The 14,486-nt window shown below is 41.6% G+C and overlaps 1 protein-coding gene across 2 annotated transcripts; it reads left to right on the top strand.

The window, feature by feature from the left end:
- The first annotated feature begins 490 nt into the window (after nt 1-490).
- Nucleotides 491-9,786, top strand: LOC311103690 (zinc phosphodiesterase ELAC protein 2-like). 2 transcript variants are annotated; one of them, XM_084145306.1, is made up of 23 exons: nt 491-999; nt 1,126-1,176; nt 1,265-1,335; nt 3,100-3,164; nt 3,264-3,390; nt 3,562-3,708; nt 4,290-4,345; nt 4,422-4,480; nt 4,568-4,640; nt 4,756-4,868; nt 4,993-5,091; nt 5,211-5,349; nt 5,506-5,591; nt 5,820-5,941; nt 6,201-6,297; nt 6,423-6,561; nt 6,672-6,710; nt 6,793-6,902; nt 7,005-7,104; nt 7,236-7,356; nt 7,995-8,073; nt 8,723-8,867; nt 9,254-9,786. In XM_084145306.1, the coding sequence occupies exons 1-23, from the start codon at nt 656-658 to the stop codon at nt 9,497-9,499; spliced, it is 2,628 nt and encodes an 875-aa protein (XP_084001432.1). In that variant the 5' UTR covers nt 491-655; the 3' UTR covers nt 9,500-9,786. The 2 variants fall into 2 exon arrangements, with proteins under 2 accessions (XP_084001432.1, XP_084001431.1); XM_084145305.1 differs by having other exon boundaries at nt 611-999; nt 5,820-5,962; nt 9,254-9,597.
- Nucleotides 9,787-14,486: the final 4,700 nt, after the last annotated feature.

Raw genomic sequence — 14,486 nt, 5'->3', positions numbered from 1 at the left:
GTACGAGCTAGCAGGATAAATGGTCAAATAAGACAAATAGCCCAAAATGGTGTCCCTCTCTTTTCACAAGCCAGCGTGAAGAGTCTGTAGCCCTAGAAATACGACTCCAAATTCATGAAATCAATAATGAACATTTACATTTGGATATTGTATTTTAAATTAATTATATATATATATATATATATATATATATATATAACTATCCAGATGTAAATGTTTAGTATTAACATCATGAATTTGCCATACAATTTATAGGGCTACCTGGCCTGCTACATATGAGGCTATTGATAAGCTCTGTTATATTACTGAAGGGAACATTGTCAGATATTATTTGCTTTTATCAAAAATGCTCCAGTTTATTTATTGGTTGTTTTATTGCTATATTGCATATCAATGCATAAGAACAGTGAGACCTCCCACATGAGTTAACACACCAATGATCGAGAGTGTGATGAAGACGTCATCATTCTACGCCGGAAGAAACACAGTTGAGCGTCAAATCACATGTCTCAACCTCTGAAGTCCTGACTGAATGTTTATATTTCAATGATACGTGTGCTGATAGGTACAATTATATTTTCATAAATATTATGCAATGATTATTGATAAGTGTGCTGTCTTGTACGACGAGCAGAACTAGTTTCCATTAAACCGAATGTTTAGTATGACAAAAGTGTCTCTACACTGTAAGTTTATTGGGTGGCTATTTGTGAGACACACATCTACGGGTCGCCTACAAAGCATCGCATGCAGTGAACATCGTTTTCCCCGGACTATTTTCCAGTTTCTGCGGACAATGTCTACGAACACAACAGACAACCAAAATTGGGGACCAAAGAAACCCAGAGTACCCAAAGAAACATTGCGACATGTGAAGTCTAGAGAACAGAGGAAACGTGGAGTGGATGTGCATGGACCAGCCACTGTCTACGCGCAGGTCGTCGGGGCAGGGAGCCGAGATAATGGCGCATCACTTTATGTCTTCTCTGAGTTCAATAGGTAACTAAACCTGAGAACATGAGTGTCTGACAATTTGTTGTAACGTTGCCAAATATATTTGTATAGTGGGTATCAGAAAGGCACTTGGCTGCAGCATATTTGTTTACCCTTTTTCCTCTCTGGAAGGTACCTATTCAACTGTGGTGAGGGAACACAGAGGCTGATGCAAGAGCACAAGTAAGTTGAATTGCCTCCTGTCAATGTTCCACTAAAATCCATCATTCAGTCTCAGCTCAATAAATCTCAACAATGTTCCTCTTGTCAGGTTAAAAGCTGCTCGCTTGGACAATATTTTCCTCACTAGAATGAGTTGGGAGAATGTTGGTGGTCTATCAGGTAAGTTGCTTGTTATTCTATCCACTTTACATCAAGTCAGTCATCTGTCAACCTGGAAACAACTGTGCATAGATAATAGACATAGATCAAAGCTTATTAGCCGATGTCTCCATGTACAGTCATGTGAAAAAGTAAGTACACCATGGAAAGTGGTCTTTATTTTTATTTTTTACATATTTGGACACAGATATTTGAGCTAAATTCCAACCACATTCATTGATAAAGGTAACCCAATTTAACAAATCAAGTTATTTTACACTGCATGAGTCAACACATCCACTCCATTTTTTTTTTTACATTTCAATTTCCTTATGCAGAAAAAGTTAGTACACCCCTACCATCACATAAAATGGCTAAAATTAGAATCAGGTACACCAAAGCAGGTGCAAATCATTAGAGAGTAACCTGGGAGGGTCCAGCCTTCCATAAAGATTAGAAACTTGGTCTGGTTTGGCCTTAACCATATGGGTGTGTGGTAAAACATCATGCCAAGATCAAAAGGCCTATTCGAGGCCCTCAGAAGAAATATTATTGATGCCCATGAGTCTGGGAGGGGTTACAAATCCAATTCCAAGCAATTCGAAGTACATCATTCCACTGTCCGACGGATCATCTACAAATGGAGAAAATTCCAGACCACTGGCAATCTACCTAGGACAGGTTGTCCCTCCAAAATCAGCCCAAGAGCCGACTGAAAGATGCTCACAGAAGTCTCTATGAACCAGGGTAACATCAATGGGTCTACAGGCCACTCTTGCCACAATCAATGTCGAAGTGCATGAGTCAACTGTCAGAAAGAGACTGCACAAACTTGGCCTACATGGAAGGTCAGGAAGGAAGAAGCCTCTGCTCTCAAAAAAGAATATCAAGACACGACTGACGTTTGCCAGACAACACCTGGGTAAAGACCAAAACTACTGGAACAATGTGCTCTGGACAGATGAGTCAAAGGTAGAGTTGTTTGGCCGCAATGCCAGACACCATGTTTGGCTAAAACGAAACACTGCCTTTGAACAGAAGAACCTCATACCAACCGTAAAGCCTCAGTGCCTAGCCAATTTGCCATTATTGAGTCAACCATGAATTCAATATTGTACCAGAGAATTCTTGAGGAGAATGTGAGGCCATCTGTCAAAAAGCTGAAGCTAAACTGAACATGGATCTTGCAACAGGACAATGATCCAAAACACACAAGCAAAGCTTCAACAGAATGGCTCAAAAATAAGAAATGGAGGGTTATGGAATGGCAGAGTCAAAGCCCAGATCTCAATCCTGTCAAAATGCAGTGGGGGGACTTGAAGCGGGCTGTGCATGCAAGAAAGCCCTCGAACATGACACAGTTGAAGCAGTACTGTAAAGAAGAGTGGGCAAAAATTCCTCCTCCCAGTCGATGTAAGAGACTGATAGACAGTTACAAGAAACGGCTACTAGTTATTTATTGGGGTCAATTGAAGCTAGGGGTGTACTTATTTTTTCTGCACTATGAAATTGCATTTCTGTTGATTTTTGATGAATAAATGATTGCAAAGTATAATCTTTCAGTGTCATTTGTTAAATTAGGTTACCTTTATCTGTCAATAGTGTTGAAGTGAAGATTAAATATCCATCTGTCCAAATATGTACAAAATAAAAGGCCACTTTCCAGGGGGTGTACTTACTTTTTCACATGACTGTAGATATACATAGGTCAAAGCTTATTGCATGATTAGCCTATGTCTCCGCGTATGTCCTTAGGTGTGGTAAACTGTGTACTCTCTGGTTTAGGGATGATATTGACACTGAAAGACACTGGTGTCCCTGAGGTTGTTCTCTCTGGACCACCACAACTGGTGAGTGGACATTGTAGCAGTATAAAATATTGTCTGTAATAAGTCAATTGTTTTTGTGGTATCCTGAGTCTAATATGTCATTGCCTCCTCTTGATCTAGGAGAAATATGTGAATGCCATCAGAGTATTTTCTGGACCACTGGAAGAAATCAAGCTAGCTGTTCGACCATACACTGAGAAACAATACACAGATGACACAATGACAGTTAGTCAAATACCAATATTTGGTGAGTACTAGAAAACCCCTTTGTATTTAAAAAAAAATCATTGAGTAATTGACTGTTACTCATACTCTTTATCTTAAAGCATATTAGTTTATGACGGGTAAAATAGTGAATATTTGTGTTCTCATGCTGAAGAGTTGGTAGTTGACACTCTCTTAACACCAATTGTACCAGCCCAGCTCAGAGAGGACGGGCCAAAGTGCTCCCCTAACTCAGGGAGGAGCAGCCCCTCCAGTAGTCCCCAGAGGAGGGAGCTGTGGCGGCCAGATGACTCTGAGGACACCAGCACAGACAGCAGGAGGGAGAGAGCAACCAGCCCAGGTAAGACTAGGAGCATGTAGGCTCGGAAGCCCAGGCTTCTCACGCTCTGACTGTTATAAAGCCTGAGGAAGTTCTCATGAAGACGATAAAAAGGGGTGAAGTACGGTGGAGTCTAGATGGAAACTAGTGACACTTATCAAACCAATCAAGTATTTCGCAAGGATGGAGCTCCAAACAGGTTGTGTTTCTGACTTGCAAAAAGCTAGCTAGCATAAAATACAAAACAGTAACGCCCCATAGGCTGCTAAAACTTTGTACGACACAGTAGGAAAAGAGATATGGACGAACAAACAAGGAAAAATAAAAAATAAACACAAGGAAATGCCTCTCCTAAATGAAAATATAATTTATACTCTGAGCCAATCAAATGCAGGTGTTAACCCAGCCAGCGCTCCTGTTCAAACGCAAAATTCAATACTAAAGTTATACAGACTTCCAATAGTCAAGTCAACGGGAAGAGATTGGGAAGGATGACCCACGAGACTAAAGGAGCATGCAGCGCTATCAGGGGCATCGCTGCCCAAGTTCAAGGATGTTGAGCTCCAAAGAGAACCATTTCTCACATTGCATTTTCCTCTCAGGTGGAAAAGCAAGAGCAACAAGGGATCCGTCTTTAGTTGTGGCATTCATTTGTAAGGTAAGAAACACAATCTCATTGTCTCCGTGACATACTGAATGATTGCATTTTGTCACATTTTATCCTTGACTTGCAGCTTCATCCTAAGAAGGGGAATTTCTTGGTTGCTCAAGCAAAAGACCTTGGATTACCAGTGTAAGTTGATATTTCAATACAAATTCAGTTTTGCCTGCTCAACAAACTTGTGCCGATAATTATTTTTTTCATTCACTTTCTCCACAGAGGCACTGCAGCTATTGGTCCTCTCATTGCAGCTCTGAAGGATGGGAAAAGTGTGACCTACGAAGGAAGAGAGGTACTTCAAATATATTTGGTTGATTGTTAGGGCTCTGGAATTTTGGATTAGCTATTGTAAATGTTAGATACATTTCATCTTGTTGTCTGAAGATATCCTGATGGTTGTCCTACAGATCCATCCTGAAGAGGTGTGCACTCCCACTGATCCAGGACCAGCCTTCATTGTTGTGGAGTGTCCCTCTGAGGAGTTTGTTCAACCAATCTGCATCAATCAGCAGCTGAGCAGGTAATGGCCTGAGCGAAGTTGGCCAAATGTGTCAGTCTGCTTCTGCATCCTGCGTTATTACTCCTCAGGCCTTCTTTAGGAGATAGTAGTTAGTTAAGTTCTGAGTTATTTGTCTCATCTGCAGATACCAAAGTGGAGGAACAGAGGACCCTGCTGCCTTAGTGGTCCACATGACCCCAGAGTCTGTGCTGAAAACAGATGAATACAAGCAATGGATGGAAAGGTACAAAATCAGCCATATGTAATACTCAGTTTCAGACTGTTTACATATTCCATATTCTGCTATTGTCTTCTCTCTGTGTTTTATGTTGGTCTTTCTACATGTTTGGTTTTGTATTTTAGGTTTCCATCCACCACTGAGCACCTGATCCTGAATGAACAAGTTTGCACTGTTCACAACGTTAGGAGCCACAAGATTCAGACTCAGCTCAATCTGATTCATCCAGAGATATTTCCAGAGCTCAAGCACTATAAAACAAAGGTAAGGCTAGAACTTTAATTATTCACCATTGTAACCTGCTGCTACACAGAGATAAGCGTGTTCATTTGGAAACCTTTTGTAGCTTGCATTGTGTTGTGCTAATCTGTTTCTACTCTTGTTTTTGTAAAACTTCTGACTGTTGTTGTTCTTCTCAAGGAGACCCAGGCTGCCCTGCATGTCCCCAATGTCAGAGCCGAGTGTCTGCTGAAGTTCCAACTCAGACCCAAGATTGAATGGCAAAGGTGAGTCTGTCCTTCAGGCCACAATTTATCAGACATTAGTCTGCACTTACAAAGGGCTGCTTTGTCAAAGAAAACCATTTCAGATGAAACACTACTTTCAAGCATGGCTTACTGTTTCTTCTCTGATCTTGTAAATGCCAAAACAGTCAAAGTCAAATGAGAGCGTCCCTGCCCCTCTCAGCAGTATGTGATGAGTGGTGTGTGTGTTCTACTGTTCTTATTCATTAGAGATGCAATCCCCTCTTGTGACACTGAAGAGTTTGTGAAAGAGGCTGCGGAGGCCCCTAACTTCCTCCAAGAAGTGGAGGAGTGCAAGCGGTTCCGTGCGACTGATGCTGCAGTGCTGTCTGGTGAGCCCTGCTCTGGGACAGGTCAGGCTAGAAGCCCAGGAGGAGATGTTACAAGGCTCAGTCCAACAAAGCTCCATCGATTTCTCTTTACTCCTCTTGAGTGGAGTTGCAAACATTTCACACTGGGCATTTAAAAAAGTAACTGAGTTTAGTTTCCTGTAGTATTTTTGTCTTATAGAGTATCATAGTTTTACATCTCAAATTTCAGTGGCATAGAAAAATGATGTTGTACAGTATGATAATGTGTTGTTTCTTGCAGGGCGGGCAGAAAAATACCCAGAGGTGGTCTTTTTAGGAACTGGATCGGCTCTTCCAATGAAGATCAGGAATGTCAGTGGCAACTTGGTCAACATTAGGTAATGGCCCTCAGTTAGGCTCATATAAAAATAAAATAATTCCCTTAAAGATATTTCTGTGTGAGGTAGCCAGTATAACTGTCTGTCTGTCTCTCTGTGTTTATGATATATCCCATCTCCTTCAGTGCCACTCAGTCAGTGCTGCTGGACTGTGGAGAGGGCACCTTTGGCCAGCTGTGCCGACACTATGGGGACAGTGTGGACGAGACTCTTGCAAAGATCTCAACAGTCTTCATCTCTCACATGCACGCGGACCATCACACAGTAAGGGTTATTTTTCCCAGAAATATATGTTTATTATAGAGTTATAGCATATATTCTGGCATACATTTTATTTCCAAAGAATTTAAAAATAATTTCACTTTATTTTCCAGGGATTGTTGAGTTTGCTGTTTCAAAGGGAGAGAGCCTTGGTCAGTAAAGAGTTTCCCTTTTTCAGATTTTAAGATGAGTCATGCAAAATGGAATATATGTCCTTATCTCTTTACTGTTCAGACAACTCTTGGGAAAGCCTTCAGCCCCATCTATCTGGTAGCCCCTGTCCAGATGATGACCTGGCTCAACCAGTACCATGACCACTGTGAGGAGATCCTCAGCCATGTCAAGTATGTCAGGAAAGACACGTCTTACTCTATTGAATTGATGCTTTCAGACCTGATATGATGTCCATCGTCTCTAATATTGATGTATTCTTTACTATGTTACAGCATTGTCCCTAGCAAAGTCATGTGTGAGGGGGCTGAGGTGTCCAAGTTCAAAACCAAGTCATTCATCCAAGCACTGCTGAAGAAATCTGATTTAGAAAAGGTATGTAGAGACTTGAACAGGCTGCTTCGTGGTTCAATAAGACTCAAAACACTCTTATTAGGTTCAATGACTGTTTATTGAGGCTATCATCAAAGTTTAAATACATACTGTATATTCTGTTTCTCTTATAGTTCCAGACTTGTCCGGTGCGTCACTGTAAGAATGCCTTTGCCTGCAGCATCACTCACCAGTCTGGCTGGCAGCTGGTCTTCTCTGGGGACACAATGCCCTGCGATGCCCTCGCACATATGGGTCAGTACCAACAGTTCTCGACCCCAATTGTGATGTTTGTACAGCTCCCAGAATTTGTGTGATGTGAAAAGATTTACACACTCTGTGAACCACACTTGTGACGTCCGGATCAAATGGTAAATACTCACAAATGCCATTTGATTTGCCGTTACGTGCATTCCACAGAACCATGCTGGAATTTTGGACCCAGAGTGTATTCTATAACTTCTACACAGTTGATGGTGGTATGATATACATATAGATCAGTGTTAATGGACTAGACATCTACAGTAGCCAGTCTGATCTGAACCTGTCATCCATGCTGTATTCCACACTAGCTGTCTGGCAGCATTTACCAGATATTTCTTAATGCTATCGATCGGTTCCAAAGTTCGCTATGAATCACAAGGTCTCCCACTTCATTGACTCTTTTTAAATTGTTCGACTTGATATGATCCAGTTGAAGCCTCCCAGAGAGAGCCGGGGTATATCCCATGCCTGTTCATTATAGAGGCCTGGGTGTGCCAGACAAACAGGGCTGGCTGATGGTTTATTACACAGAGCTGTGTGATTGATTTCCTCTGGGAGAGGAAGAGAGGCTGGAAGTGCTGCGCCATGCAGCAGTTGTGTGATTCATGTTTGTCATTGTGTTTTCAAAGGAAAGAATGCAACTTTACTTATTCATGAAGCCACGTTGGAAGACGGATTGGAGGACGAGGCTGTGGAGAAGAGACATAGGTTAGTAGATGGATCTAGTACGGTGCTTCTCTTCAGAGGTGTTATTCTATTAGGAAACTAGCTTTCTTGGGCTGGATTCAATCCGTATCGCGGAAGATCTGCGTAAAAAATGTAAAGGTAATTTCCAATTCAGCCGACATATGCAGCGTTTACCATGAATGCAGTCTCCGCGAACATGGAGATATTGCCTTTAAATTTCAATCGAGATATAATGCATATCTTCTGTGAAATGGATTGAATCCAGCCCGAAGTGTGGAAATATGACATGCATTGAAGGAGGTAAACAGAAATAGACAAGTGCCATTTTTCAACTGACAAAGAAACTCAATGAGCTCTTGAAAAGCCAGTCATTTTTAGAGGGCATTGTAACTGGCTGCATTCTTCTCTGAGATTGGCATTGATTTTTGGAACTCTGTATTGGAGGCAATGGGCGCTTCTGCCTTCTAGCTGGAATTTCAGTGACTTTGGTTAAAGAGCTCCCTCTCGCATTGAAAACGACTTGAAATAATGACTTTAGAGAAAGTCATTGAGCTGAACTATTGAACTGAACGAACTCTGTATAGTTTACCATGGGGTTAAGTCTGGTAATCACTGTTAAAATAGTAGCAGAGTAGTATCATGCTTCTCTGCTTGCCTCCCAAAATGACAGTACCACCTCCCAGGCCATCGGTATTGGCATGAAGATGAATGCCGAGTTCATCATGCTGAACCACTTCAGCCAGCGCTATGCCAAGATCCCCCTCTTCAGTGAGGACTTCAACGACAGAGTGGGGATATCTTTTGACCACATGAGGGTAAGTGAGTGTTGAATTATGTACTTTAGTCCACTTGTTATGCATAGCAACATTGAAATGATTATGCAGGTTCTGTACATCTGAAATGTACTTTTCCACTGGATATGTGTAACCTCAGAGTGAATTAGGACCATTATTCACTACAATATGAGCAGACCAGTGCCCCTAGTCCAGGTAGAATACTCTCGGATAAGATGCCTCGGACAACTTCAATTTAAATCTAGATGTACCATTTTAAGGTAACATTCAGAATGTGTTAGACTCCCATCAGAGATACATCTCCAGCTGCCTCAGAGGAGGCTGGGTATTTTGAAAGACCCACTTTGAGTGAGTGAGGGACCGTTTTTAGGCAGCCCTGGTGATCTCTCTTCCCCGTCTCTCCTCAGATCCGGTTTGGAGACTTTAGAATCCTCCCCAGACTTATCCCGCCCCTCAAAGCCCTGTTTGCCGAGGAGATCGGAGAGATGGAGGAGAGGAGAGGGAGGAGGGAGCTTAAACAGATGAAAGGAGTCATTGCTGAAAGCAACGAAGAGCAGAGAACACCCAATGCAGGCAAGACGGGAAAAGGTTCCAAACGAGAGCCAGAGGACCCAACACAGGACGTGGGAAGTAAGAGACTCAAAACAAACTAAGACCCTGACCATAGCTTTGGGTTACACCAGAGATTAGTGGAAATCAAATTACTGTTATTTTACTGAAACAAATCTGAGTTTGCTTTATTTAAATTAATTACATGACAAACTTGCATGAGGGATACACTGTAAAATAAGAGTTTTTCATTTGGCTGAACTGGCTGCCTTCATCGCTTGTGAATGAAGCATATCTATTTTTCCCTGTCATTACCATTGCTTTGTGTATAGCACATGTAATTAACATGGTCTTTGATTTTGCATTTAAAAGTAAAGCAATGTCAATCATGCTCCATGGTATTGGCCTGTTGTTTTCCAGCAACAAATTGTGAAGAACAACTCATACAAAGTTTCTCCTATTAAACTACACCTTTAAAAGTTGCATCCAAACAAATTAATTTAGTGAAGTTGTCACATATAGATGAGTAGTATTTTTTATTTATTTTTATTTGTTTTAGGGGGTAGATCAGCTTAATATTGCATATAGATTGTAACTTCCATCAATGTAATTGTCTGCATCACTTCCAATCCCCCATGTTTTTATTTATATATATATATATATATATATATATATATGAAGCACGGGGGTGGCAGCATCATGCTGTGGGGGTGCTTTGCTGCAGGAGGGACTGGTACACTTCACAAAATAGAAGGCATCATGAGGAAGGAAAATTATGTGGATATATTGAAGCAACATCTCAAGACATCAGTCAGGAAGTTAAAGCTTGGTTGCAAATGGGTCTTCCAAATGGACAATGACCCCAAGCATACTTCCAAAGTTGTGGCAAAATGGCTTAAGGACAACAAAGTCAAGGTATTGGAGTGGCAATCACAAAGCCCTGACCTCAATCCTATAGAAAATGTGTGGGCAGAACTGAAAAAGTGTGTGCGAGCAAGGAGGCCTACAAACCTGACTGGCCAAAATTCACCCAACTTATTGTGGGAAGCTTGTGGAAGGCTACCCGAAATGTTTGACCCAAGTTAAACAATTTAAAGGCAATGCTACCAAATACTAATTGAGTGTATGTAAACTTATGACCCACTGGGAATATGATGAAATAAATAAAAGCTGAAATAAATCACTCTCTACTATTTATTCTGACATTTCACATTCTTAAAATAAAGTGGTGATCCTAACTGACCTAAGACAGGGAATATTTACTAGGATTAAATGTCAGGAATTGTGAAAAACTGAGTTTAAATGAATTTGGCTAAGGTGTATGTAAACTTCCGACTTCAACTGTACATACATATACACATATACAGTGGGGAAAACAAGTATTTGATACACTGCCGATTTTGCAGGTTTTCCTACTTACAAAGCATGTGAGGTCTGTAATTTTTATCATGGGTACACTGTGAGAGACGGAATCTAAAACAAAAATCCAGAAAATCACATGATTTTTAAGTAATAAATCTGCATTTTATTGCATGACATAAGTATTTGATCACCTACCAACCAGTAAGAATTCCGGCTCTCAGAAGCCCTCCTGTTCTCCACTCATTACCTGTATTAACTGCACCTGTTTGAACTCGTTAGCTGTATAAAAGACACCTGTCCACACACTCAATCAAACAGACTCCAACCTCTCCACAATGGCCAAGACCAGAGAGCTGTGTAAGGACATCAGGGATAAAATTGTAGACCTGCACAAGGCTGGGATGGGCTACAGGACAATCGGCAAGCAGCTTGGTGAGAAGGCAACAACTGTTGGCGCAATTATTAGAAAATGGAAGAAGTTCAAGATGACGGTCAATCACCCTCAGTCTGGGGCTCCATGCAAGATCTCACCCCGTGGGGCATCAATGATCATGAGGAAGGTGAGGGATCAGCCCAGAACTACACGGCAGGACCTGGTCAATGACCTGAAGAGAGCTGGGACCACAGTCTCAAAGAAAACCATTAGTAACACACTACGCCGTCATGGATTAAAATCCTGCAGCGCACGCATGGTCCCCCTGCTCAAGCCAGCGCATGTCCAGGCCCGTCTGAAGTTTGCCAATGACCATCTGGACGATCCAGAGGAGGAATGGGAGAAGGTCATGTGGTCTGATGAGACAAAAATAGAGCTTTTTGGTCTAAACTCCACTCGCCGTGTTTGGAGGAAGAAGAAGGATGAGTACAACCCCAAGAACACCATCCTAACCGTGAAGCATGGAGGTGGAAACATCATTCTTTGGGGATGATTTTCTGCAAAGGGGACAGGACGACTGCACCGTATTGAGGGGAGGATGGATGGGGCCATGTATCGCGAGATCTTGGCCAACAACCTCCTTCCCTCAGTAAGATCATTGAAGATGGGTCGTGGCTGGGTCTTCCAGCATGACAACGACCCGAAACACACAGCCAGGGCAACTAAGGAGTGGCTCCGTAAGAAGCATCTCAAGGTCCTGGAGTGGCCTAGCCAGTCTCCAGACCTGAACCCAATAGAAAATCTTTGGAGGGAGCTGAAAGTCTGTATTGCCCAGCGAGAGCCCCGAAACCTGAAGGATCTGGAGAACGTCTGTATGGAGGAGTGGGCCACCTGCTGCAGTGTGTGCATACCTGGTCAAGACCTACAGGAAATGTATGATCTCTGTAATTGCAAACAAAGGTTTCTGTACCAAATATTAAGTTCTGCTTTTCTGATGTATCAAATACTTATGTCATGCAATAAAATGCAAATTAATTACTTAGATATCATACAATGTGATTTTCTGGATTTTTGTTTTATATTCCATCTCACAGTTGAAGTGTACCTATGATACAAATGACAGACCTCTACATGCTTTGTAAGTAGGAAAACCTGCAAAATCGGCAGTGTATCAAATACTTGTTCTCCCCACTGTACATACATACATACCTACATACACATACATATCCTTTAAAAAAAATATTTTCCCCTTTATTACTTTCCAACCCCACGACCCGTTCCCTAATTGGAATAAACTAGTGAACAACAATGCTTAGGCCTCTACTTCCAGCTTATACTTACTATATACAGTGGGGGGGAAAAGTATTTAGTCAGCCACCAATTGTGCAAGTTCTCCCACTTAAAAAGATGAGATGCCTGTAATTTTCATCATAGGTACACGTCAACTATGACAGACAAATTGAGAAGAAAAAAATCCAGAAAATCACATTGTAGGATTTTTAATGAATTGATTTGCAAATTATGGTGGAAAATAAGTATTTGGTCACCTACAAACAAGCAAGATTTTTGGCTCTCACAGACCTGTAACTTCTTCTTTAAGAGGCTCATCTGTCCTCCACTCGTTACCTGTATTAATGGCACCTGTTTGAACTTGTTATCAGTATAAAAGACACCTGTCCACAACCTCAAACAGTCACTCTCCAAACTCCACTATGGCCAAGACCAAAGAGCTGTCAAAGGACACCAGAAACAAAATTGTAGACCTGCACCAGGCTGGGAAGACTGAATCTGCAATAGGTAAGCAGCTTGGTTTGAATAAATCAACTGTGGGATCAATTATTAGGAAATGGAAGACATACAAGACCACTGATAATTTCCCTCGATCTGGGGCTCCACGCAAGATCTCACCCCGTGGGGTCAAAATGATCACAAGAACGGTGAGCAAAAATCCCAGAACCACACGGGGGGACCTAGTGAATGACCTGCAGAGAGCTGGGACCAAAGTAACAAAGCCTACCATCAGTAACACACTACGCCGCCAGGGACTCAAATCCTGCAGTGCCAGACGTGTCCCCCTGCCTAAGCCAGTACATGTCCAGGCCCGTCTGAAGTTTGCTAGAGTGCATTTGGATGATCCAGAAGAGGATTGGGAGAATGTCATATGGTCAGATGAAACCAAAATATAACTTTTTGGTAAAAACTCATCTCGTCGTGTTTGGAGGACAAAGAATGCTGAGTTGCATCCAAAGAACACTATACCTACTGTGAAGCATGGGGGTGGAAACATCATGCTTTGGGGCTGTTTTTCTGCAAAGGGACCAGGACGACTGATCCGTGTAAAGGAAAGAATGAATGGGGCCATGTATCGTGAGATTTTGAGTGAAAACCTCCTTCCATCAGCAAGGGCATTGAAGATGAAACGTGGCTGGGTCTTTCAGCATGACAATGATCCCAAACACAACGCCCGGGCAACGAAGGAGTGGCTTCGTAAGAAGCATTTCAAGGTCCTGGAGTGGCCTAGCCTGTCTCCAGATCTCAACCCCATAGAAAATCTTTGGAGGGAGTTGAAAGTCCGTGTTGCCCAGCGACAGCCCCAAAACATCACTGCTCTAGAGGAGATCTGCATGGAGGAATGGGCCAAAATACCAGCAACAGTGTGTGAACCTTGTGAAGACTTACAGAAAACGTTTGACCTGTGTCATTGCCAACAAAGGGTATATAACAAAGTATTGAGAAACTTTTGTTATTGACCAAATACTTATTTTCCACCATAATTTGCAAATAAATTCATTAAAAATCCTACAATTATTTTTTTTCTCTCATTTTGTCTGTCATAGTTGACGTGTACCTATGATGAAAATTACAGGCCTCTCTCATCTTTTTAAATGGGAGAACTTGCACAATTGGTGGCTGACTAAATACTTTTTTTCCCCACTGTACATTAATTATATTTTGTTTGTTTTTTCTCCTGAACTTCTTCTACTCTCAACCGCTCCGATCATTTTCATGATTTTCAACTGTGCTCTTTCACAAAAGCTCCCAACCTACAACCTATATACCTATTATGGACACAGTATGCTTACATTATTAGTTATCTTGTTATTAGATGTTGTTATTAGTCCCATCCTTCAACTCCATACAACACCACCCATCTATCTCTTAACACCATCCATATAGGATTTCTATTTGCCATATTTTTCAACTGTACTGTGATGTTTTACAAAAGTTCTGAACCTTTCTATTCTCATTGTTTCTACAGATAAATTGAAAATAAACATTTTTGCTAAAAGTATTATTATATTATTGATTGATTGACTATGACTTTTCAGATCACCCAGTAATGCTATCTGCAAGGT

This window comes from Coregonus lavaretus, assembly GCF_964263955.1.
Source record: "Coregonus lavaretus genome assembly, chromosome: 28".
Lineage (NCBI taxonomy): Eukaryota > Metazoa > Chordata > Actinopteri > Salmoniformes > Salmonidae > Coregonus > Coregonus lavaretus.
This window is presented reverse-complemented; position numbering and strand designations above follow the sequence as displayed.